At 34.8% G+C, this 25,860-nt stretch overlaps 2 protein-coding genes across 9 annotated transcripts; one reads left to right on the forward strand and one right to left on the reverse strand.

Moving 5' to 3' along the window:
• The first annotated feature begins 7,637 nt into the window (after positions 1-7,637).
• Positions 7,638-12,985, forward strand: LOC123902682 (ETO1-like protein 1). Its single transcript, XM_045952469.1, has 5 exons — positions 7,638-8,524; positions 8,627-10,336; positions 11,515-11,806; positions 12,056-12,365; positions 12,452-12,985. Exons 1-5 carry the CDS (start codon positions 8,397-8,399, stop codon positions 12,670-12,672), a joined length of 2,661 nt encoding a protein of 886 aa, XP_045808425.1. The 5' UTR covers positions 7,638-8,396; the 3' UTR covers positions 12,673-12,985.
• Positions 12,986-13,586: 601 nt separating this feature from the next.
• Positions 13,587-25,684, reverse strand: LOC123908600 (probable inactive protein kinase At3g63330). 8 transcript variants are annotated; one of them, XM_045959304.1, is made up of 20 exons: positions 25,226-25,680; positions 24,877-25,141; positions 24,257-24,362; positions 24,019-24,160; positions 23,523-23,676; positions 22,865-23,232; positions 22,280-22,353; positions 21,558-21,711; positions 21,215-21,407; positions 20,766-20,940; positions 19,560-19,937; positions 16,606-16,663; positions 16,357-16,444; positions 16,146-16,220; positions 15,963-16,046; positions 15,688-15,831; positions 15,290-15,368; positions 14,619-14,701; positions 14,459-14,513; positions 13,587-14,081 (listed from the first exon to the last, which is right to left on the reverse strand). In XM_045959304.1, the coding sequence occupies exons 1-20, from the start codon at positions 25,512-25,514 to the stop codon at positions 14,019-14,021; spliced, it is 3,027 nt and encodes a 1,008-aa protein (XP_045815260.1). In that variant the 5' UTR covers positions 25,515-25,680; the 3' UTR covers positions 13,587-14,018. The 8 variants fall into 8 exon arrangements, 6 of the variants coding, with proteins under 6 accessions (XP_045815260.1, XP_045815269.1, XP_045815252.1 ...); XM_045959313.1 differs by having other exon boundaries at positions 21,215-21,404; positions 25,226-25,679; XM_045959296.1 differs by having other exon boundaries at positions 21,215-21,404; positions 23,523-23,784; positions 25,226-25,678.
• Between the last annotated feature and the right edge of the window lie 176 nt (positions 25,685-25,860).

The raw sequence follows: 25,860 nt of genomic DNA on the forward strand, positions 1-25,860 counted from the left end.
ACATAATAGAACCGTGTAGCAGCATCAAATGTAGGGGTGGACAACGGGCCGGTTTGGGTCGGTTTGGGCCGAAAACCTCAAACCGGCCCAATCCACGGGTGGTGATTACTAGCCCATATCAAACTGAATCTGGAAATCGGGTTAGACGGGTTCGGGTTTGACGGGTACCGGGTAAGGCGGATGGATTTTTGCGGGTTGAGCTAATTGTAGCCCAATTGATCTTTTTTTTTGTTTTTTGTTTTACTGGGCTTTTTTTGTTTTTTTCTTCTTCTTATAACAGTCCAATTATTTTTTTTGCTCTTTTTTGGCCAGATGAGTCGAAATCGAGCCTTTTTATATCTTGGATAGATTTTTATTTATGATCTTTTTTGCTGTCATTTTTTCATTTGACACTTTTGGCCAATATTAATTATAAGTAAAATACAATATAAATAACAAGTAACATAAAATACTCAACAAACCACTTGTTGAGATAATAAACATATAACCCTGTTAAGTTTTGGTTACAACTAATTAGATAATAAACACCTACTAATTGTTTAATTTGACTCTACAACTAACTATATTATATAATATATTACAATAAATGGCTGCATGGTTTATGACTTTAGATCGGAGTCATTTTTAATAACACCTACTAATAGATATTACAAAGCCACAAATTCAAGAAGCAACATGCCTAGGGATTCATCTTCATCTTGCATTCAATCAACAAACTGTGACATTAAATATTGCATTCAATCAGCAAATATAAAATAACATTCTCAATGAATAATTTAAGTATTTTAATCAAGGAATCAATAGTTATAATTTAGTCCCTAAACTATCTTAAAATTTCCTTCGTCTAAAATTAGATCATGGTCCATGCAGTTCACATCAGAGAAGAAACATGCCAAATAGCATACCATGCTTTGTAATCATTAAGAAATGATGCATTCTATTTTTAGGGGATACATATTTCTAAATAGCATACCATGCTAAGATGCTTTGTGCATGAACAAGGTTTGGGTTTCCTAAGTAGTCAAGTCCACCTTCTGCGAATATTTGTTATCCTGCTTTGAACCAAACTGGTTCTTTGAAGTCAACTCTCACCCATTTTTCAAGTACTTCTGGTGTGATGCATCCTAGTGCTCCTAGCATAGCCCATCTTCCATGAATCACCTTCATTATTCAACATAGTTTAGTATCATTATTTATTGGTCTTATAAAACCTCATCATGAAGGAAAAACATTATTTTTTTAAAAGAGAAAATTGAAGTTTAAGCCTTAATTTTTTTTGTATTTGAGCATTTTTAAGTATGAAAATTAACCTCAAGAGCCCTGTTCTTGGCAAATGCCTCTGGGTCAGCAGATAATCCAGCAGTGTCCCATCCATAATCATTGATCTTTCTAAGCCAAATAAAAAAAAATAAAGAACAAATAGAAAACAAATAGTAGTAAATTGCAATTAAAAAAGCAACAAACTCTAACTCTAAAACTCTAAAAATCGAGTGAAGAATGAGAATGGTGAAATAGAGAACATAACTCACCACTGTGTGGAAACATATTGAGTATATGGAGGAATTGGTGATAATTATCTACCCATTTCAAAAAGAGCAACTTTAATAACAACAAGACCTATGAAACTGAATCCTTGGCAGCAACATGTTCTCCATTCATTCAATATTTTACAAAACATTTCATAGAGTCAAATAATAGTAGGTATTTCAAAAAGTTCCAAACAGATTGGAACGAGTCATGTATGACCCCAAAAAATTCAAAAAAGATGCACCTGAAAATGCAAAGCACAACACAGCCAATGGAAAAGAAGTCAGAACAGATCAAAATACAAGTATAATACAAGTAGAAAAATAAAACAGCATACCTCTAATGTCATCAAGCACAACCATCTCCAGATGGCTGTGCACCCCCTGCAGATGCATTTGTGGTTCCTTCCCCAACAATTAATCTTTCAAATTCTGTGGAATATCAAAATACACAATTCATGAGAAATAAGTAAAACAATCACATTGTTGCTACAATCAATTAATAAAAGAAATTAAAGAGTGATTATATACCTATTATAATTTCTTCAGAAAGCTCAACTTCTTCCACAAGATTAAGATCTTTATATGAGGTCATGGTAGGCTTCAACCATTGCTGTGCACAGATTAATGCCTCAGCCATTTCCGGCTTCAAAGAGCTCCTAAATGTTTCAATAACTCTACCTCCCGTGCTGAATGCACTTTCAGAAGCCACTGTTGACACCGGTATAGCAAGAATGTCTCTGGCCATAATAGATAAGACCGGGTATGTGGCGGCATTAAGTTTCCACCAACTCAAAAGATCAAAGGTATCACTCTTTTTTTCACAGGGACTAGTAAGATACACTTGTAGCTCGTTCTTTTGAATAACTGCATTCTCCTCTTCCAAATGTTCGTCAAAAGCTTTTTCTTTTGCCTTACGTGAATAACGGCCAGCACATACAATTGTATCAACAACAGGATCAATAACCATAGGACTTGGTTTGTTAAGTTTCCTATCATACTCTTGCTTATACCAATTGTACAAATTGGTCATAGCAGCCTCAATAGAAGCAAGTAAATCAGTACCGAATTGGGCTCTCCCTACATACATCTCCTTAAATTTCCACCCAATAATTCTCGACTTGAACCGTGGATCCAAAATAACACCAAAATACAGCAACTTGTTCATGTTTGCAACATCACCCCAATACTTATTAAACTTTTCCACCATTTCCTTACCCACACTTGCAAAAACGGAGTTTAAATCCAAACAAGCCTCTTGCAACTCACATTGTATATCAGCAATTTGATGAAATGCTGCATGTATACTCACTTCTTGTGAGGATGAAAACACCAAAGTAGCGTCATAAAATAACTTCAAAAAAGTTGCAAAAGCCCTACCTATGTCCCAATCATAACTAATAGGAGGACCAGCATCTCCAAAATAATCCCTATAACTCGATTCTAACTCATCAAGCTTTTCAAATGCCAACTCAAACTTCTCTGCAGATTCTAGCATCAAGTACGTCGAGTTCCAACGAGTTGAAACATCAAGAGAGACACCCTTTTTAGAAGTAATTCCAGCAAACCCGACACATTCCTTGAATTTACCAGCCCTATGAGACGAAGATTTTATATACCTAACTGCGGTCCTAATGCTAGAGATTGACAAGTCTTTCTCTTTCAAACCATCACTCACAATCAAATTCAATATGTGTGCGTTACACCTCATATGAAAATACGACCCATCCCCCATCAACCCATTCATAGTTTTAATCTTTCTCTTCAACAGCCCTACAGCTACATCATTAGCTGATGCATTATCCACGGTTATTGTTGACACCTTCCTAATCCCCCAGTCCCTTAAAACTTCTTCAATCTTTTGAGCTATAGTTTCACCCTTATGATCAGGAATTGTAATGAAGGATATTATCCTTTTTTGATACTTCCACTCATTATCCACAAAGTGTGCTGTAATAACTATGTAGTTCAAATTTTGGATTGAGGTCCAACAGTCTGTTGTGAGTGCCACGCTATTGCAATCAGACTTAAAGAAAGCTTTGAGGTTTTTTTTTTTCATCCACGAACAATTGAAAACAATCTCTAGCTATTGTACGCCTAGAAGGGATAGCAAATTGGGGCTGTAACGTTTGACACAAATACTTAAATCCCTCACCTTCCACTGCCTTGAATGGTTGTTCATCTAAAATGACAAACATAGACACTGCCTTTCTACAAGCGGCATAGATATATTTGGTGCTCACAGGAACCATACCAGACCCCTCTACAGTTGGAAATGTAAGGATTGTTTGGTTGGGATCACCTAACACATCAACTGGTTTTCTAGTGCAAACATCTATGTGATTTAACATGTTAGTGGTGCCATGACTTTGAGAGCCCGACCGATACTTTTTGTGACACCACTTACAAGCTGACATTTCATTTTCTGGATCACCTCCAGGTATTCTATTAAAAACGGTCCAAGCTCTAGATGATTGTCTAGGACCATTTGCATTAGATTTCCTCTTTTTAGTCACTTCATTATTAGCTTCTGTTTCAGCAGCCGGAGTTGTTGCTGGTACAGTAGCTTGTGGTTGAGTTAAATCTAAAATAGAAGGTGTGTTTTGAGTAGGTTGGACCCTCACTGAAATAATGTATACATTCCAAATCACAATTAGTGTCAGTTTTAATTATTTTATTCAATTTAAGTTATTAAAATTTTGGTTAATATTATTTACTTTCATTTTTTAAAAGATTATTCAGTTTTAAAAAAACAATTCGGTTTCAGTTTTTAAAAGATTAATCGGTTTTAATATTATACTTGAATACACATAAAACATACTTGAACACACACAAGATAATGAGAAATAGATAAGTTACCGCTTCCTTGCCCTTCCACTTCTTGGCTACCTCCTCCTTGATTTACAGCTCCTCGCCTACGTCCTCCTTGATTTACAGCTCCTCGCTTACGTCCTCCTTGATTAACAGCTTGTTGCAAACTACTACTACCTTCTCCTTGTTCCATCTTTCTAAGTCAAATCAACAAAAAAATAAAATAAGGAACAAATACAAAACATATAATACAAAACTAAAATTAAAAAAGTATACACATATAAACATTATTAATACCTCTCAAGTGTCAACTTTTACCACAGCTTGAATTTTTTTTAATTCACAAACCCCTAATCCAAATCAACAAGATTATTAGTAAAATAGTAACATTAAAACACTATCTTGAAAGGAAAAAACTAACACTTACAAACAATGATCTTACTCTACATGCTCCTTCAACCATGCTCCATCTCTGCAGACAAAAGAAAAACAAAAACAAGTTGAAATAAAATTGAAACAAAGTTAGCAAAACTCTCAGGGAAACAAAGTAATAAAAACTACAAAAACTAAAACTACAAAAATTACAGACAAAGTAATAATAATAACTTTGAATAACAAATCCTAACTCAAAAATCCTGCCAAGAGACCATAAGATAGGGGGAAAAGAAAATACATGTTTCAAAACATGCTTACAATAAAAACTAAAACAAAACAAAAAAGAAACTAATTAAATGTGTTTTCTTTAAAAATTTCTTAATCAAATGACTAAGAATCAACTAATGATAATGAACAAGATACATGTAAACAGAGGAATAAAAAAGAATCTGATGAATTAAAAAAAAGCAAATTAACATGGTAACTATTTTAATAAATAACTATTTTATAGGCTAATTTATAGGAAAAGTAGTTTAGAAAATAGTTAAACGTTTTCCTCTTGCCATAGTCAATTACATTTTCCTATTTTATAGGCTATTTCATATTTGGGTTCATTCAATTTACAAAACAATCAACCTAAGCTTTCAACTTTTCACCACCATTTACAACCAAATTCAAATCAGAAACATTAGGAACAACGAGGGAGACGATCCTTTCGACGAAAATTCCGATGTGATTTGAGCGAAGCTCATACCGGATCCCTAATTATCACCCACTCCTTCACCAAATCCAAAATAGTTAAAACTTTGTAGAGAAGCTTGAGAAGAATGAAAAAGATTGAAGAAATCAACAGAGATTTCTCTTGCAAAGAAAAGAAATCATACCTCTTTTTGCGAAGAAAACGATTGAATATATAAATAAAACACAAAGAATGAAAGGATGGGAATGATACCTTCTTCGAAGATGGTGGTTGTGCGACGACGGTGGTGGATCGGCGTTGATTTCAGATTCTTCGCTCTTCTCTTTCCAGCTGCGCTAGGGTTTGAGTTGAAGAGAGAATGAATGAGTGTCTCGTGAAATGCTAAACGACATCGTATAACACTAACAATAATATATATATTAATTAAAATAAAAAAACTGAGAGTAGCGGGTCGGTTCGGTTACCCGCGAATCAGGATTTTTCACCCGGACCCGACCATCCCAGATCATATTAACCCGTTTTTTTGACCCGTCAACCCGCGGGCCAGCTTCCACCCGACCCGGTTCGGTTTTTTGGACTGGTTTCTTTCGGTTTGGGCCGGGCCTTCGGGTTTTGTCCACCCCTAATCAAATGTATTTTCAATTATCACATCCACATAGACCTGACAATAGTATATATGTCATATTGTTCTAGTTGTTTTTAAGATAGATTGTAGAAATTGTTATTGTTTACATATAACAAGCGAAGATGTTGAAAATATAAGTTAAAATTTTGTTTTGGGATTAAATATCATTACCAAGGTTGTTAGAACCGGACCAGTCATCGAACCGGCGAGCTCACCGGTTCAAGGTTCAATTGGTCGGACCGGGTCAAACTGTTTTTAATTAAATATATATTTTAATTAATATATAAATAAAAATATATGAATAATTGCTCAATATTTCATAATTTCATACATTAAAAAGATAAAATATCACAAGTCAAAATAAAATAAAATTTATAATTCAAACCAAATGAAAAACAGATGAAAAACAAAAACCTTTCCTATTCCTACGACGTCGTTGTTTTGTTTCAGATTTTTTTTTTTTTTAAAAAAAGTTAAAACGACGTCGTCTTGCCCTGTTTTTTTTTTTTAAAAAAAAAAAATATCTGCAAAATCGCTTGAACCGCCCCGGCCAGTTCGTCCTGGTTTGACCTCGGTTCACGTGTTTTTTTGCCGGTCGGTTTCCTATCCGTTTTTTGCTCAAAACTGAACCGTTTTCATGACTGGTTCACGGTCTGACCGATCGGTCCGGTCCGGTTTTGATAACCTTGATCATTACTAATCACTTATGCATCAATGTGGTCGATTGTATAATTAACCTTATGTCTAGCAATCAAAGTTTACAAATGGATTTATTTGAGTTAAGTAAAAAGTCTTTCTCAAGCACTTTCTAAATCAAAATATCATTTTCATGGTTTAGAACCAAAATAGCATTAAACATGAGAATAAATCATAAACATATTGAAACTTATTTCATATATTACTAGCTAACTCGCATATTTACTTCAAGATCAAAGTCAACTAACTTAATCTCAACGCAAAGAGGAAGTTTGCTGCAAATAGTCATGGTAACTAAAACAAAGAAGAAATAAAGAAGAGAGATATATAATACTTAGAATCAAGCTATGGTAGAAAATCTCCTTCTCCACCCCCTCCTCCATTCTCTCTCTATATATATACACATGTACATACACAGAATTTCATAAAGAAATACATAGATATTTTAACTGAAGTTTAAAAATTATCATTTATAATATAAAAAAGGTGAGTCAAACAGTATCTAAAACTTCTATTATTTATAGCTTTATGATTAAAATAAGTTCTACACCTAAAAAAAAGGTGGCCAAACAGTACTTAAAACTTGTTCGACAAATTATTTAAGTGGCAAAATCTCTTCCTACATTCACTACCATTGTTTTTTTTTCTTCAAGTTATGAACTTATGATGATTGAAATTTTATTTTATTTTTTCTTTTTACGGCATTTTATTTTTTTAAATAACATAATAACTAGAAATTTCACCTTTAAGGTAAATAAGTGCAATGATCGGGATTCGAATCCCGACATCCTACATATATATAATGCAATTTCTTATCAATCGAGCTAAGCTCACGAATTTTTTTTTTTTTTTTTTTTTTTTACTTTCGGATTTTCAATTAATCAACCCAACTTCAGTTTTGATCAAATTTTATTATTTTTTATGTTCCTGTGAGGTCCACTTCCAACAAATAGTGGCTGCAACTTCTATGGTGTCCAACACACCAACAGAAAGAAATTTACTTTCCCTTTCACCAAACAGAAGAAAGTAGAATTTTGTTAAAGTTCAAAATTTTGAGTTAGATCCATCTTTCATCTTCAAACCCTTCATTTGTTTCTGCAGATTCAACTCACAACTCACAACTCAAACTCTCTCTCTCTGCTGATCTGATGAACCAGCTAAGTGCTACTACAATTTATGAGTAGTCAAAATTAATTTTCTTCAATTTTTCATTTCATGGTCAAAACTTTAATACCCATTTGACACTTTTCTGGATATTCCGTATTTGATGGTAAACAAAAGATACTAGAATACAAGCATTAAATGCTTTTCTATATCTGAACAATAGAAATCTTGACTCAGATTTTGTCAATTGGGACAACAACAAGTCAACAACAACCCATTAATCTTATTTTTCATTTTTTTTACTTCAGGGTATAAAAGACAGTAATTTTGATATTGATTGTTTTTATTTAGTAATAAAAACAATCAATATGACAAAAAGTTTTGTTTTTTCTTTCTGGGGTTAGGGTATTTTTGAGTTTGGGGGTAGTAGTGGAATGTGAACAGTAGGTAGAAGCTGCTTCTATATTTTCCTTTGCCCCCCAATTTGTAAAGATTTGATTTTGAAGAATAGAGTGTTGCTGTAGTGGAGATCTGGGATTTTTTTCGTGTATTATGCCCTATGAGGACTTTTTTCGCTGCAGAATCGTCGAAAGACGAGCACTCAAGTTCTCTTAATCCACAATCATGGCTTCAAGTTGAAAGAGGGAAGCTTCCCAAATTATCATCACAGTCCTCTTCTGCATCAATGTAAGTTTTTTTGAATTTTTTTCGATTCAATTTTAATTTTGAAGTTTAATTTTTAGCTAATTTACTGAATTAAGTGGTTTGATTTGATGTTTATTACTATAGAGAATCTCTGATCAAGGTCCAACAGCCGCCTGTGTTACCATTCTTTAAACCTGTTGATTATGTGGAAATTTTAGCTCAAATCCATGAAGAACTCGAGTCTTGTTCTTCGCAGGAACAGTCAAATCTGTTTATGTTTCAATATCAGGTCTTTAAAGGCCTTGGAGATGTTAAACTGATGCAAAGAAGTCTCCGAGAAGCATGGCGGAGGGCAAGTACCGTTCATGAGAAGATTGTATTTGGGGCATGGTTGAAGTATGAGAAGCAAGGGGAAGAGTTAATTGCTGATTTGTTGACAGGTAAACGTCAAAACGAATATGGTCCTATCGATGTGGAATCTCATATTCCTTCTGATGTAAAGGTATGTTCCCAGGAGAGAGTTTTGATGAATGGGAACAATACTTCACAATATGTTGTTTTTACAATTGGAGATGAGAAGATTGTATGTGATAGACAAAAGTTTTCTGAACTCTCTACGCCGTTTCGTGCAATGCTAAATGGTGAATTTTGGGAATCGTTTTCGGAGGCTATAGATTTGTCTGAAAACAATATCTCTCCTTCGGGTATGAGGGCAATAAGTTATTTCAGTATGACCGGTAGTTTAATTGAACAAATCTCTCCGAAGCTTTTGTTGGAGATATTAGTTTTCGCCAACAAGTATTGTTGTGATAGATTAAAAGACGCTTGTGATAGAAGACTTGCATCCTTAGTTACTTCCAAAGAAGATGCTGTCGAACTCATGGAATATGCTCTTGATGAAAATACAGCTGTCCTTGCAGCTTCTTGTTTGCAAAAGCTTTTACGTGATCTTCCTCATTGCTTAAGTGATAATCGGGTGGTGGATTTATTTCTTCATGCTAATAAGCAGCAATTGGAAGTTATGGTTGGGCCAGGTTTATTTGCGCTTTTCTGTTTCTTAAGCGAAGTTTCTATGAACCTTAATTCTAGTTCAGACACAACAGCTTGTTTTCTGGAAAGGTTAGCTGATTTCGCTGAAGACAACAAGCAGAGACTGTTGGCGTTTCACCGATTGGGATGCGTAAGACTCTTGCGGAAAGAATACGATGAAGCTCGTTGTCTTTTTGAGAGAGCTGTAAAAGCAGGTCATATTTATTCTGTTGCTGGTTTAGCTCGAATCGACTCTATAAAAGGCGATGAGAATTTATCTTATGAGAAGATCAGTTCAGTCATTTCTCCTGTCACTCGACTCGGGTGGATGTACCAAGAAAGATCACTATATTGTGATGGTGATTTGAGGTGGAAAGACCTTGAGAAAGCAACTGAACTTGACCCTACTCTTGTATATCCCTACATGTACAGGGCAGCATCTTTAATGAGGACAGAGAATTCTCAAGGTGCACTGGCTGAAATTAATCGGATTCTTGGCTTCAAGCTTTCGTTAGAATGCTTGGAACTACGATTTTTTATCTACCTGGCTCTCGAGGACTACAAAGCAGCCCTTCGCGATGTTCAAGCAATTCTTACTCTATGTCCACACTATAGAATGTTTGAGGGACGCGTAGCTGCATCTCAGCTCCGCACTCTTGTGCTTGAGCATGTTGAACATTTGACAACGGCAGATTGTTGGGCACAATTATATGACTGTTGGTCTGCTGTTGATGATATTGAGTCTTTATCTGTTATTTATCAGATGCTTGAGCCTGACGCGGCAAAAGGTGTTCTATACTTCAGGCAGTCACTGCTTCTCCTCAGGTATGATATGAATGTGCAGTAACTCTGTAACTGTTAATACTTGTCAAAATTCTTGAATTATACTTAACTCCATCCACTATTGAACCTTAGGGAATATGATGTTGTAATTGGTTTTTCATGCATACATATATTCAATCATAGAGTAAGTATCACAAGTTCATAACTAAAAGGATTGGTAAAAAAAAAAATAGCTATTTTTCTATCTTCTTGTTATCTTGTACATGTACCGCTCAAATTGAAGGGAGAATTTTATCATACAGCTGTAAGACTGGCGATATTGTATGGGACATAGTGTTGGGCCAGTGGCGGAACTAGGGGAGGGATGAGGTGGGCCATGGCCCTCCCCAAAATATAGGAAATTACGATAATACCCTTGGTTTTTATAAAATTACATATTTATAATACTATATATATGAATGAAAGTAAAAAGAAACCAACGTAAAGCGTTAGCTCAGCGGTTAGAAGTTTAAGCTTGTATAGTATTCATGAGGTGAAGGTCATGTGTTTGAAACATGCCTTCTTTTGTTTTGCTTCTGGTTCCGCCACTGTGTTGGGCAGTAAAAAATCAACACGAGAATAAGATAAGCATAGCAGATATAAGAATGTTGTGTTGGATGTGTGGTAAGACTAGACTACGTAGGATTAGGAATGACAACAGTTGACAACACTTGAGAGAGAGTAGAGGTAGCATCTATCGTAGAAAAGATGGTGGAAACTCGGCTTCGGTGGTTTGGGCATGTGGAGAGATGACCTATGGATTTTTTAGTAAGGAGAGAGTATCAAATGGATGGTCATCAAATCGCAAGAGGCAGGGGAAGACCTAGAAAAACTATTAAGAAAAAACTAGAGATTAATGAGTTGGACAAAGAGATGATATATGACAGAACATTATGGCGTCAATCGCTTGATCCATGTAGGAAAACTACTTAGTGGGATAAGGCTTAGTTGTTATTGTTGTTATTATGTTCATGTAGAATTCTTTGTTCACTTGAAAGTTACTATATCTCTGTCAAATGTCAATCAAAACAACCGCACGGAGGAAAGATCCACAACATAAATTTTTCGTTTGAGGTCCAAGCTTTTACCTCTTATAGAAGTGATCTGGAAATACATATTCATCTGCTTATGATCCTTATGTATTTTAATACTGAAAAGAATCTAACATTTATATGATTTAGGCTAAATTGTCCTGAGGCAGCTATGAGGAGTTTACAGTTAGCTTGGCAACATGCATCAAGTGAGCACGAACGACTTGTATATGAGGGGTGGATCTTGTATGATACTGGTCATTATGAGGAAGGGCTCCAAAAAGCTGAAGAGTCTATTTGTATTAAAAGGTCTTTTGAGGCCTTTTTCCTAAAGGCATATGCATTGGCCGACTCTGGTCTAGGTTCAATATGTTCTTCAACTGTTATTTCACTTCTCGAAGATGCCTTGAGGTGTCCTTCTGATAATCTGCGCAAAGGTCAGGTACGGTTTTTTCTATTGTACCACCTTCTGGAAATATTGACCACACAGGTTAAGTGCAAACTTACATTTGTAAAATGAAACCGATTTTACCTATTTTGGAAATTAATTAGAAGTTATTGGTAACTTGGTAACTTTGTAAAAGTTCTGATGATGTGACCTTAGGAGTTCTAATGTGTGTAGACTCTAGGTGACACAATTATGTATTAACTTAAGAGTTTTGGTATTATTTTGTTGCATTTAATCTACCAGGCCTTGAACAATCTTGGAAGTGTTTTTGTTGATCATGGGAAACTGGACCAAGCAGCTGATTGCTATATCAAAGCCCTTAAAATCCATCACACTCGAGCCCATCAGGGTTTAGCGCGTGTTCATTTTCTAAAAAATGACAAGACAGCGGCTTACAAGGAAATGACCAAACTTATTGAGAAAGCAAAAAACAACGCGTCGGCGTATGAGAAGAGGTCTGAGTATGGTGATCGTGATCTTACAAAGGCAGATCTGGAGATGGTGACTAGACTAGATCCACTTCGCGTGTATCCTTATAGATATCGAGCCGCAGGTTGATATTTTTACGATGTACTCATTTGTAATTTTATTTTGTGGCTAGTACTTGACAATATATTTATATGGTGAATTTGATTGCAGTTTTGATGGACAACCATAGAGAACAAGAAGCCATTGCTGAGCTATCTAGAGCAATTGCATTTAAAGCTGATTTGCACCTCTTACATCTACGCGCAGCGTTCCATGAACACAAAGGGGATGTCCTAAGTGCGCTAAGAGACTGTCGTGCTGCACTCTCGGTGGACCCAAACCACCAAGAAATGTTGGAACTTCACACTCGTGTTAATAGCCATGAACCGTGAGTTGAGTTTGCATGCTATATGAAAAATGAAGACGACAACATTTGTACACTCATCAGCCGTCATGAAAATTAAATTTGTAAATGCAAAGTATAGCTATGAACTGAATGATTAGAGCCGATGTATACTCTGTTGTATGCCATGATATCATTTTCCTTTCTAAAAAGGGGGATGCCAAATTTTGTAATTTATATTCTTGCTATAAGGTGATGTGATGAGAAAACCAGATATATCTGGCTTATCCTCAACACCGATACATGTATTTTGTATTTTATCCTTTGAAGTTTTATATACATCCCCTTGAGTTTATTCTCAATCTTGCATCTCAGAAGTATTCCACAAAACAACATTCTTTCATGCATACCAAACTAACTTTTTTAATGTCAACCAATTGATGGTAGCTGAAGGCATTACAGTGAGAACCGTTGACAAGTCTAAATTTGAATCATCTGAACTATAAAAAAAGCTTAAATCATCTGAACTCAAAAAGAAAAAATAACTAGTTATTGATTTTGAAGTATATACTTCACTTTTGAAGAGCCAAAATTAGAACTTTAATTATTTAACTCGTTGATTATTTATGCAGCATGACCTAATACAAATAATTTATAATTAGTTTATTTTTTATGACCGTCATACCTATTATGTTTTCCAGATTTTAATAAACATTGGATTGGATGGGATCAGCTTTCAAGCGAGTTACAGACAATAATTTCTGAATAGGCTGTAATATGACAGAACAAAAAGAAATCAAATGAGATGAATCATATAATTAACCCCACAAGTCATTAAAACTAAGGATAGCGATCTCTTATTATTTATCTCAAGCGAACAAAAAATAAGCAAGAAAAAAATGTATTTTTTGTTCCAGTTTATCATTTATCATATACAGGTAAAATCAGCCATGCTTACTAAAATTCAGTGAATTTTTTTCTTTTATAATTTTTGAAAGGGAGAACAAAACATAAATTCAAAAAGGTTTGCAAAGCCTGTCATTTGTTGATTTTGCTCCCGTTCTTTGCTACAATACACAGCTTTTCTATATTTCATGTCGATATCAATATATAATACAAAGCATGCAATGCTCATCTGGTCCTATTAGGTCTCTAGATTTTGACAGTCCTTTTCTTCTTTTTGCAGTGTAGTTTATTGTGCATTTCGCACAAAAATATGCATCTGTTCAGTGGGACCCATTCAGTGATAAAAGAGCTGGGTGTATAACCATAGTTATCCATTACGATATAAGCTTGAAATCATTTACTGTACCATCTTCACCAATTAGAAAATTTTGAATCCTCTGGTATGAATATCTCAGTTCAAGACACCGGTTGCTTCCTCCTGTAAAATTATCACCTTGGTGGAGGTTGGAAATAGGGATGCCGAAGTGCCTCGTCAACACTTGGCCGATCCTCCTAGAAAACATAAAGAAACATTTATTAGATACAGCACTACCCGACTAAAGCAGTTGTTGACCAGCAGATTGACAAGAATGAATATGGAGTGTTTTCTTTTCTTTCGGGGAATAGAACGAATGTGATAAATTGAGAATCAGCTCATTAGTCAGAACCAAAATAAAGGTTCTGTTGAAGTTGAAGTTTACACACAGAAGTAAAATAAATGAGCAGCCTGTGTAACGAACTAAACATAAGCTCCTATTATTACTAAGATCATAGTGTTTAATTCAGATCCACACAGAGCAATCAAACTTTAATGCTAAGACAAGGATGGAAAATAGTTTAGATAGTTTAGGACCATAAAAATTACAATAAACGGTAATCAGGAAACTTACTGGGTCCCATAGTAGCAGACGGCGCACCAACCGTAAAGCCCAGATGTTTGAAAAACTGCAAGACTAACAAAAATGTTAGGAAAAGAAAACAATTGCTTCATAGGAGAGAAGTAGATATATTTCATAGCACGATAAAAGCATAAAAAGTTAGCCAGCTAACCCTATTTTAAGAGGATCTCTAGCCTTAATTTGTCTAGAAAAGAATTCTTCAGAGCATTTCCAGGATGCAGGCGAAACACCAACCTATAATGACAGAGATGAAAACTTCATTAGGCAATATGTTCTAGTAAGAAAGTTGGAAGGCAGAGTGTTTCCAACAACTAAAGCTTGTCTGTGAACCAATGAGATGACTTGGCTAGCGTTCCAAAGTTGGCTTTGTGAGAAGCAACAATTTGTTTCCTTTGTCAAGGTTAGTGACCCCACAGCGTATGAACCATTGGAATGGACTAATCTAGAAAATGACAGTCAACTTCAAGTCCATCATCCTCAAAGAAATGAAATCCAAGGTTTTGGTCCATGTTGTTTTTGACTAGAATGAAAAAATATTTTTCTAGATGGGTATCTGAATAAATTGAATTCTCGGTGAAAATCGGGGACAAGTTCAGCCTAGAGGAATCAATAAAACCAATTCATTTATAACATCACAGCAAAACATTTGCCATCATAAAAGTAAAAGATGCCAATCAATGTTATGCATTAAGACAAGAAAAAGTTTAAACAAATAATTAGTTTTTGACTACGGTCATGAACCAGAGACTATACTGCCAGTTAATAAGGTCAACTATGGTCATGAACCAGAGACTATACTGCCAGTTAAGAAGGTCAACTTACTTGATTCACTTTGTGATACTTTTTTGAGTTGCCAGAAACCCCAGGGATTAAGATGCACAATTCCATGAAAGATCTAAGTCTGCCAGCCATGTTAAAATAGGTAATAGTTATAATATACAGATTCTAGAGATTCCAATATGCAATTCTTCACAACGAACCAACATTGAGCTGCAAATTCAGTTTTGAGGTTACAACTAAAAACAACCAGCAAACAATTTTCCTTAGAAAGCATCTCAAGAAACAAAGAAAAAAGTGCATTCATTTTGAATTTGCCACAACACATGAACTAATCTTGTCTGTCTTTCTGGTTTGAAGAGAAAAAATTGTCAGAGAGGGTCATAAAAAGTTTCTGGTATTAAAGAAGGTTATGTTTACAGCCTTGTAAAAGGCACAATTACCTGTGTGCCAGCTCCTTCACACCCTCATTCCAGCCCTCAAGATGCCGGTCCAAAAGAGCACGTGTTAAAGCATTTATCTGGAAAATATTTGGTGTCCCCAAGACCATTTCTAACATCACAACACCAACACTCCACATGTCATACCTGTAATAGCAGAAAGATTGCTTAAAATTTGCGGGTAATACTGTCTAAAATCTAAATCCACCAAATAATCAAGCAAAATCTTTAAAAATAAATGAAATACAAGATGCTTAAGTCAGCAAAACATGACATACTTCAAAGTTGAGCTTGTTGGCCCTTGATACCACGTAGCATTTAGCAAAGCTTCAGGAGGTGTGTACTCGTAAGTTTGTTCAGCTCTAAAATAACATAAAGAATGTGTTTATCACAAGCACATATAAATAAATTAAATAAGTAAATAATAGTATTTAGACTGAGCAATAAGGGTCTTCAGATACCTAGAAGGCCCAGTAGAAGCATATAAGTGCTTTATTGTGAATTCATCGATTCCACTTCCAAAGTCAATAATGCGCCTACAAGAAACAGAAAAAGGACATCGAACTCATCAGGAAAAACAGTAAAATTTGCGCACACACAGATATAGACATGCAAATAATTGGTTAAAATAAAAGAAGGATACTAAAATACAACTAAGATACTTCACTGTACATTTTGGTGGAAAAATTATTAACTTTTGTTGGAGTATCTTTCAAGCATCTCCCTGACTCTGGATCTTCAAAGCATATCACCATATTCTCTTGAAAAATAAAATAGCTCAAGTCAATTGCATTTTACAACGAAACAAGTTCTTTCAATTGAACATTACATTATAATAAAAAGAAAATTCAAATATTGTGTTCATCTAGAAATCTACACACATAAATCCCTTAGGCGCCACAAACTACCCCAATTTCTTACCGGGTTTAATGTCTCTGTGTGTGATATTGCGGTCGTGACAAAACTTGAGTGCCAATAACTGAGCAAATAAAAAGAGAGGATTAGTAAAAATATAATAGTACAAATTCTACAATGACCCCTGTGAAATTTCATGAGTATATTCTGAGAAATAGAAGATTTCCCACCAACGGTTATCATATTAGGGGTGTTCGCAAACCGGTTTTGAGGTAAAAATTTATCCGATCCAAAGATTCAACTAGCATTTGGTTTGGATTGTTTCCTTAGAAAATCCAATCTGATTAAGTGTGGTTTGGAATAGATCAGTCGATTCAATTTTTACATACATGTATTGATATATCTATATTGCACCAGAAAACATAGTACAAGCTAAATAACATCAACATGTAATTATTAATTACTGAAAATAAACAATACAAAATACTACATTATATTACATTAAACTAATAAGTATTATTAAAAAAAACCAGCAACTTATATTTGATCGGACCTGATCAGATTTCAAAAAGAGTTCCAAAAAGCATTCACTGAATATGGGCAAAATCAATTTTGTTCAGTTTCACGTCTGTTTTTGGAATTGTTTTATAGTTTTGTTTTGAATCGGTTTGGATGTGAACACCTCTAAACAATATGAATACAATTTTTTACAAATAAGAAAAAAGTGGAATATATTCAAATATCAAACTCCCAAAACTCTCTTAATAATTTAATATACTTGAGTAATGAATGTTATCCACAAAATCAGTGTTGACTGAAAAATTAGAAAGAAAATTGGGACAAATTTAAGATTCATATTTTTATATAGATACCTGGTTGCATGGCATGCTAACCTGTTTCTAATGTTAACCATAAACTGATGGCATGAAAAGAAAAGACGTAAAAGTTTATGATATACAAAATCACAGACAGAAAAGGTGCATATAAAGCAGTTAATATGTAAAAGCTTGATGTAATGTGCTAAAATGCTGGGCATTGTTCTTGCTCTAATATTGCAAATGTATTTTCAAGGACCAACTCTTCTAAAAGCTTAACTAGCAAAGGCATATAAAAGGCTTTGTATCTAACATGTGCCTTAACAAAGAACCTTTGGGCCTGAAATACCAAAAGGTAACACCCTAACTTAGATAAGATGTAAACAATGAAAATATTTCAAACATTTTTATGCAACAATACATAACCAATTTGATGCTATATAGATTTTTCCTAATTCTAGGACTCCGACTGTGATCCGGTAGAACAAATTCCTTATACATTAGACGGCTGACAAGCAACCCAGTATACTCTTCAGCTTTCCAATGTTAACTGATTACCTGGAAAGCATGGAACCCTAAGGCCCATCTTACCTTATACTTAAAATTACGTCAATTTTGAAGAATAGGGTAGCAAGGATTAAACATTAACTATTTGGATGGAGGCTCTGAAACCATGTCAAAAGACCACGTCTCTTAGAAGCTAAAGCTATTATTACACAAGGACTCATAAAAGGTTTATAGTTAACAATTATCCTTTTATTTTTCAGTATCTATGTATGTTCCCTTTGAAAGAAATTTACTATTTCACATTCCTTGGGTGGGAACAATGGTCACTTGTTTAAAACCATGTTATTAAATAATATGTTGAAATTTGGGGAATTTACGTGAAAGAATGGGAGAAAATAATAAGGAACAATAAAATATTATTGATAATGATGTCAATAACCCTAATTACAATATTTACATTATCAAATAGTATGATACTACCTTACCTTGGTATTTATAACCAAGTGAATAAATTTAAATCTAAACTAAATCCCTTTATTATAGGGCTAAGAATAAACAAACCAAATCGAGATATTTTCTCAACAAATAATATTATAATATTTTCTGTTCTAACACTCCCCCTCAAGCTAAAGCTTACTAAGCTTTAAGCTTGTTACAAAATTAAACCTGAAAATAAATTAAATCCATTGATAGCAAGCCAACGAAGAGCAGCAACCAAAGAAGCAGTAGAGGAGCGGCTGAAGAGATGAATCCATATAAAATTAAGTAAAAATACCCGTGGATTGAAATATCACAAACGGGGGCCCACGGATAAAAGAATCACAAACGGGTATCGGGATTAAAGGTAACGGGGACCCGCGGATTAAAGAATCACAAACGGGTAACTGTGGTTAAAGGTAACGGAACCCGCGGATTAAAGAATCACAAACGGGTAACGGGATTAAAGGTAACGGGGACCCGCGGATTAAAGAATCACAAACGGGTAACAGGATTAAAGGTAACTGGGACCCGCAGATTAAAGAATCACAAACGGGTAACGGGATTAAAGGTAACGGGGACCCGCGGATTAAAGAATCACAAACGGGTAACAAAATAAAAAGAAATTTCAATGACGGCTAGGGTTTATATGAAAAAAAGGTTAAGTAAAGCATATATGAACAAAAAGGTAAGTAAAACGTAGAATAATCGAGAGTTAAATCTCGGGGAAAATTGCAGCGGAATTATGTTTCAAGGTGGATACCATGGCTCTGATACCATGTTGAAATTTGGGGAATTTACGTGAAAGAATGGGAGAAAATAATAAGGAACAATAAAATATTATTGATAATGATGTCAATAACCCTAATTACAATATTTACATTATTTACATTATCAAATAGTATGATACTACCTTACCTTGGTATTTATAACCAAGTGAATAAATTTAAATCTAAACTAAATCCCTTTATTATAGGGCTAAGAATAAACAAACCAAATCGAGATATTTTCTCAACAAATAATATTATAATATTTTCTATTCTAACATAATACAAATAAAAATAATTACAGTATTGATAAAAACATGCATCTTAATTTTGATGAATCCTTTCTAGGGGAGAAAAGTTGTGTGTTGTTGTAGGTTTCAAAGTACATGTTATATATTAGTGAACTACACGGATAAAAAAAATTACCCCTTACATACATACATTGAAGACATACCAGTTGCCAGATAAGCTTGCGCATTTCCTCTTGCCCTTCTTCCGTCGTTTTCAACCAACGCCACCACTTTGACGGGCGCAGTATCCGAACCTGTTTCACTTGCTCAAGTCTTTCTTTCTCGGCAGTACTATTTGCATCTTCTCCAGTATATAAAAGCTTTGACAATGACACTCCCTCATAGCTGAATACAAGCCATATTTCATTGGACCGAGACTCAAAAGATTCCACATATCTTGCAATATGGTTCAAACCTTCTTCATATATGGCTCCTTCCAGTCGAAATTTGTTTTGAAAGGAATACTCGGAACCATTTAAGAAAATTTCTCCAAAATATTTTTCCCTCAGCCCACTTAAGTACACAGCAGACCCTTTCTCTACCTGTTCAGTACAATTAAGAGTTATTTGTATGACCTGCTTACATATGTATACTTAAAGATACAGTTCTTACTGAACACAAAACTTCCTCTAGGAAGTCTAAGTAGAAAAGATAAAGAGCATATTAAGGATAAGTGTAGCTTATACTCTCTGCTATGTTCTAGCTTTATGCTTTCTGTAGATAGCTTTGTGTTGTTCTGTATGCTGTGGACTCGGGCCTTGGACCTCATTAGACAAGATTGCAGCTTACTTAGGTGTTACTATAGAAGATTCTACTAGTGAGATTCTGTTATTATCAGAATCTAACAGTTGCAACAGTGTTCAACAATTTGTTACTGTTTATCTCCCCCCACTCCCGTGTATTCAGTTCGGTTAGTTAATTCAGATTTCAATTTTGGAAGAGAGACACTGCAAATTTTCCCACTCATCATCCTTCACATTTTATTCATTTCTTGGCTTATGATTCTTAACAAACACCCCCTTTCTTTGAATGGGTCAATTTAAGATAGAAATTTGAAAGGATCAAAGGACAGAAGTTCAATGGATGGGACATAAGACCAGTTCCAGTACGAATAAGAAACAAGCTGAGGGATGGAAAAATGGGAAAGCAGGAAAGAACAACGGATACAATATTTTCTAGAAATGTTTATATAGATGAAAAACATATTAAGTCTCTAATTAAAGAATGTTTCTGTTATTGCATGTTAATTATGTTGATGTAAAAAATAGGTTTATACTACTTTCTGACAAAACACAATGCATTATGACACCTAAAGAGATCCTCATAAATAAAACCATTAAAAACAGTCCTGCTTCACTCAAATGTATTACCATTATACGTTTCAAAATGTACATGGTGTAGTTAGAAGGACCATCCTGACACTCAGGATTACTTGAGCTGCCCATGCCCATTTCTGCAGTAATATTACCTTGATTACAATTCCAATGGAAAGCCAACCATACTTCTCCATATGATCCACGACCAAAACTCCTCCTTAAGACATACCTACACACCAAAATGCATATTGGCTCACTTGTTGGGCTAAAGGTATACACTTATAAGCAACAAATATGCAGGGGGAAAAAACCGCACATACAACAACACCTAATGGCAGTAACTGTACAGGCCATTCATATACAGCACACTAAAGGAGATATCAGAGCTGTATGGACTTAAAAAGACAACTTTTGCTCAAAATACTACCCATGTCTTTTACTAGCAACCATATATCAGCTTATAGATGTATCACTGCATAGGAATTCAAAGCAGATAAATTTACCTTGAATCAGGCATCGAATAATCAGAAGACTCATTATCTGAACCAGCATCAATTAAAGGAATTGATTCAAGAAGACCAATAAAACTGGCAAAGCCTTCAGGGTTTATGCATTGGTCTTTGGCTTGATTGATAGTTGAACTCAGGTGAAAGCAAAAGTTTTGGTCATTGTACAAAATTACAGGGCCATCTACTGCTAAAAAAGGAATCAACCAAAGTATATATGATTGTCAAGAGATAACTTAAATTCAACCAAAAACAAATGTAAGATAAGCACAGTAAATCAAGAAAAACCTAAAAACTCCATAAAGATTACATAATGAGATAGCATCGCATCTTTGCTTACCAGCTTGTTGGTGAAGGGCATCTGGTAGAGGCTGGGGTAGTTCATACAAATAGTCTTCCCGGTCATCTTTTTTGGGAGGCCACTTAGAATCCACTGAATCATCAAGATTTTCAGATAAATAAAAACATCCAAAATCACCATGTTTCACTTCAACCTATCATAAAAGGAAACCAAAAAGGATTTATTCGTTAATTTTGACCAGAGGGATGCCTGTTTCAAAGTCCAATGAATTACTTTATGATATCAAAAGAGTGTATAGTGAAGGATGAAAATTTATTTTTGCGGACACACATAAAGATACCAAATTCCCAAAATTTGAAAATTAACACCTGTATCTCAGTGCAAGGAAACTTCAAAAGAAAACAACTGCTTTATGATAATAGATGTAACTTATTTCAACCAAAAATGCTAATAAATCAGCCAAAAAATACATCTCATCACATGGAATGTGAAAAACTGAGAAATTAGTAATCAAATTATGTGCATAGAAAAACTTAGTTGTCTAGTCTCAAATAATAATACAACTTTTTTGCCCACAATACATGCACCCCACCACCAAACAAAATGCTGTCATAATACAAGTTTTATGCTAAAATTGACAGAATACAATTAGTCTGCTCATTATCAATGCATTCCTTAACTTCATCGGAATATTAAATTTATGAGATAAACAAAATAAGGAAGAAAACAGTAATAATAAATCTAATGGCTTACAGCCATACCAATATTCGCTTAAACTTGGTATCTAGCAAATGAGGGTGCTCCAGGTGCAATAGATCAGAGGTGATATCATTAGCTGAGTAAGTTCCAGATAATAAGTTAGTTGGTAGGAATCAATAGGAAAAACATGAGCCTAAAAAGGGAACAACCAAATTAAATAACTTTGGTAATCATTTAAGTTTCTGGCAGAGCATATATACCTTTGAAAATTTGTTTTTTTTTTTCATCGAAATTAAACATCAGATAAGGAATTGTTACACACAAATGCATGGCAAATGTATCATCTAGAAAAGATAAACTTTGTAAAACTGTCTATAAGTAGAATGAGCACATATAGCATGCCTATTATATATAATATATCTCCTTGCTATTGCATGTCACTCAGAGATCAGGGTCGTCGTATCTGCATTAATTTCCTGTTAAATGACCAAAAAAATGGACCTAACCTTGTTGATATTACCATATACATTCAATTCATTATGTATAAACTGATATGCTAATATTAACAACCATCATAGGGAGGAAATCTTTACGCAGAGTCTGGAACTCTAGATATGAAGTTCATTGTTTAAACCCATGAAACATACCTGAGCTTCTGTAAGCTGATTCCTGCAGCCCAAATAATGGGAAGCCTGCGTCCTCATTTTCAGTATAGCTTCTTCTAAGTGAGTTCGCAGAAGATTTAGCAGATTCCAGAGGAACAACAACTGCTGCCATATTGTCCATACTGCCCTTTTTTAAGGCAGTATTAATAATAAAATCCGCTAATGAATAGGAAGATGAAGAGGTGCACTCTGATCTCATGTCACTAAAACGGTGTACTTCCCACAACAAATCACAGACATCTTGCACACTCAACTTCTCAAAGACTCCATCAGATGCAGCCACCAAGTAACTATCATTTGCAGTTAGAGGTTGCCAATCAGTCACTTCTGGTACAGATATAACTCCATAACTGTTGAAAGTTCATTATAAGAAATGTGTTACAATTTCAACACATAGTGTAAAGAAAAACCAGTCAGCCTGATATTTTAAATTGTTAGCCCCACACGCGTTAGTGCTTCGATTTTGAAGCCTGACATTTCCTTCCCTACCTTTTTGCAATTTAATTTTAAGACAAGTGTGGGAGTTGGTTTAAATTTACATGTCAAAATGAAGTGCCTTGCACGTGACAGAAGGCTGCAGGTACACTTGATAAGTTGATATAAGCTTGGAGTTTAGGAAAATAATTTCCATCGAACCTACCTTTTAAAGAACACATCACCAATAGCCCGTGTAATAGCTAACTGACCATTTACGCGAGGTACACCACCCCAATTTAGAACTTGACCACCAGCAGCTTCCACCCGAGTTTTTTCATCCTCTCTGTCTGGATGATGATCGCTAGTCAATTCCTTCACTGCAAAATGAGTGAACCCATTGGAAGATGCTAATCTGTACTTTTCACGATTCCACACAGAAACAGAACCATCACGCTCTGTCTGCCTATACAGCTTTAATAAAGAGGCTACAAACAAAATATTAAAATTAACAACCTTATAGTTATGTTTCCTTTAAATAAAGAGTATGCTGGCCACCTTATAATAACCCTACATAATATAATATTTATATATTCAGACAAAAGTTTGGTAATATACATATCCTTATAATAACCTTACATAATATACATATCCTAATAATGCCATGATAAACTTATATCTTTAACAATGAAAGTTTGGTTATATTTCATAATCTTTCTCACCTTTAGCCTCCTTAGGAGACTGAAAATTTTCAGAGCAAATGAAAGCCTTAGAGTCTCCAATATTGGCAACCAAAATTTTATCATCTGCAACCAATACAATTGTTGCTGTAGATCCTGAATGAAGGTTATTTCTAGAGGCTTCCTTCATAGTTCAATTGAAAGATGTTAATACAAGAACACACACAAAAATGTATCAAATAAAAAAAAATTGTAAAAGTGAACAAAAAGTCAAACTTACCTCAGAAAACTTCGCATCAATATCATTGATTGCTCTCAACAATGCTTCCTTCAAAATTTCCAAGTGAAAAGAATCATCAAAATTAGCAGAAAATGTATTCTGCAACCTGGAAAAGTATTTCATTTTTAGTTGAGATATAGACATACAAATGTGAGAAACAAAGTGAATGTAAACATAAATGCTCTTTGAAACACTTTTTTTTTTTGCTTTTAGTATTAACACTCTAGTTCCCAGGGGAAGGGGACCCCGGTAATCCAGAGTTCGGTCGTGAGGTAAGTAAAGTCTGGCCAAGAATTGTTTCCACTAGGAATCGAATCTGGATTCTCCCGATCAATTCGTCCTAGGGGAAACTCATTAACCACTTGAACCAATTACTTGGTTCTTTGAAACACTTAGTACAGTTTTAAACCGATAAAATAACTCCAAATACGAACTAAATAGCAAAATAGATATTCAAAAGTTATCCACACAAATATCCTCACGTACCAAAATTAGGCATTTCTAACTGACACGCTCATTATTAATTCATAAAAAGAAAGCACTAACATGTCACTTTAACATTCACAGCTCTAGGTAAAACCAAATACGTTTAATCAACAATACTTCAATTGCAAAAGCACCTTTCAGAATGCAGGTCATGCCATTCCCAACCTAAAATCTCTTTCCATCTATGCAGTATATTTACATGATCATGATCACTCCTATAAAGCAATGTTCCTGTCGAAGCTTCGAATATAAAAGAATACGTAGCATCAAGAAGAAAATAAGTATGCAGAACAAAATACTCCATCAAAAGTTTCGACGCCATCTCACTAGCTTCTGCACCGTTATGACCATCGAAAACCGCCACAATTCCAACCACAACATCCTTGATCCCCATCGAACCTAATCCAGCACCATAAACAGATAAAACTATAATCGAAGAGGTTCTAGAACACGAAACAGAATAAAGAATTTCGAACAGTTTACCTGGAAATGGAATGCGAACATCGAGAACACAGAGAGTGCGATCCTCTTGTGATTTTCTTCGACCTTGGAGTTTTGCGGATTGGCAACGCGTGGTTGATTGAGGATGAGAATTATAATCGAAGAGGTTCCAGCGAGGGCATTTTGGGGATTTGAACACCGCCGGAGCGCCGCCGTTTTTGTAAACGGTTAAGCATGTGGGTGATTCGCTGTGAGCGAAAGGGATTGTTGTTGTTGAAAGAAGAAACCCTAACGCGAAGAATAGGTTTTGTGATGAAATGTTTCTAATCATTTCTGGTAATTGAGAGAGAATTTGAGATGAGAAATTGAAAAGTGAGGAATGGTTTTCATTGTAGTGAAACTGCACACACTCAAGTGCCGCGTTTCTTTTTCATTTCCGTTATGATAGTTTCCCGATTGCGCCAAAGCTGCTGATAGTAGCCGCGCAGTAGTTTAGTTTTTTTTATTCTTAATAATTGTAATTTTGACCCTAAATATTATGATTACTTGATTTTGATCCCACTTTTCTTTAACCATTTTCGAGCTTTCATTTTTTTTTTGTCTTAGATGGAGTGGTAATCAACTGAAATTAATTAAACTTACATATAATTGTGAGATCCCGGATTCGAACTCAGGTG

The sequence above is a fragment of the Trifolium pratense genome, linkage group LG1, assembly GCF_020283565.1.
Source record: "Trifolium pratense cultivar HEN17-A07 linkage group LG1, ARS_RC_1.1, whole genome shotgun sequence".
In the NCBI taxonomy this organism is placed as follows: domain Eukaryota; kingdom Viridiplantae; phylum Streptophyta; class Magnoliopsida; order Fabales; family Fabaceae; genus Trifolium; species Trifolium pratense.

Excerpts from the sequence above, each read along its gene's own strand:
- LOC123902682 (XM_045952469.1), top strand. The coding sequence starts at position 8,397 with ATGAGGACTTTTTTCGCTGCAGAATCGTCGAAAGACGAGCACTCAAGT. Across the intron at positions 10,337-11,514 it reads CAGTCACTGCTTCTCCTCAG|GCTAAATTGTCCTGAGGCAG; the intron begins GTATGATATGAA and ends TATATGATTTAG. Across the intron at positions 12,366-12,451 it reads TTATAGATATCGAGCCGCAG|TTTTGATGGACAACCATAGA; the intron begins GTTGATATTTTT and ends ATTTGATTGCAG.
- LOC123908600 (XM_045959290.1), bottom strand. The coding sequence starts at position 25,514 with ATGATTAGAAACATTTCATCACAAAACCTATTCTTCGCGTTAGGGTTT. Across the intron at positions 23,785-24,018 it reads GTCTCCTAAGGAGGCTAAAG|CCTCTTTATTAAAGCTGTAT; the intron begins GTGAGAAAGATT and ends TTTTGTTTGTAG. Across the intron at positions 19,938-20,765 it reads ACATTTTGAAACGTATAATG|GTAGAGAAAGGGTCTGCTGT; the intron begins GTAATACATTTG and ends TGTACTGAACAG.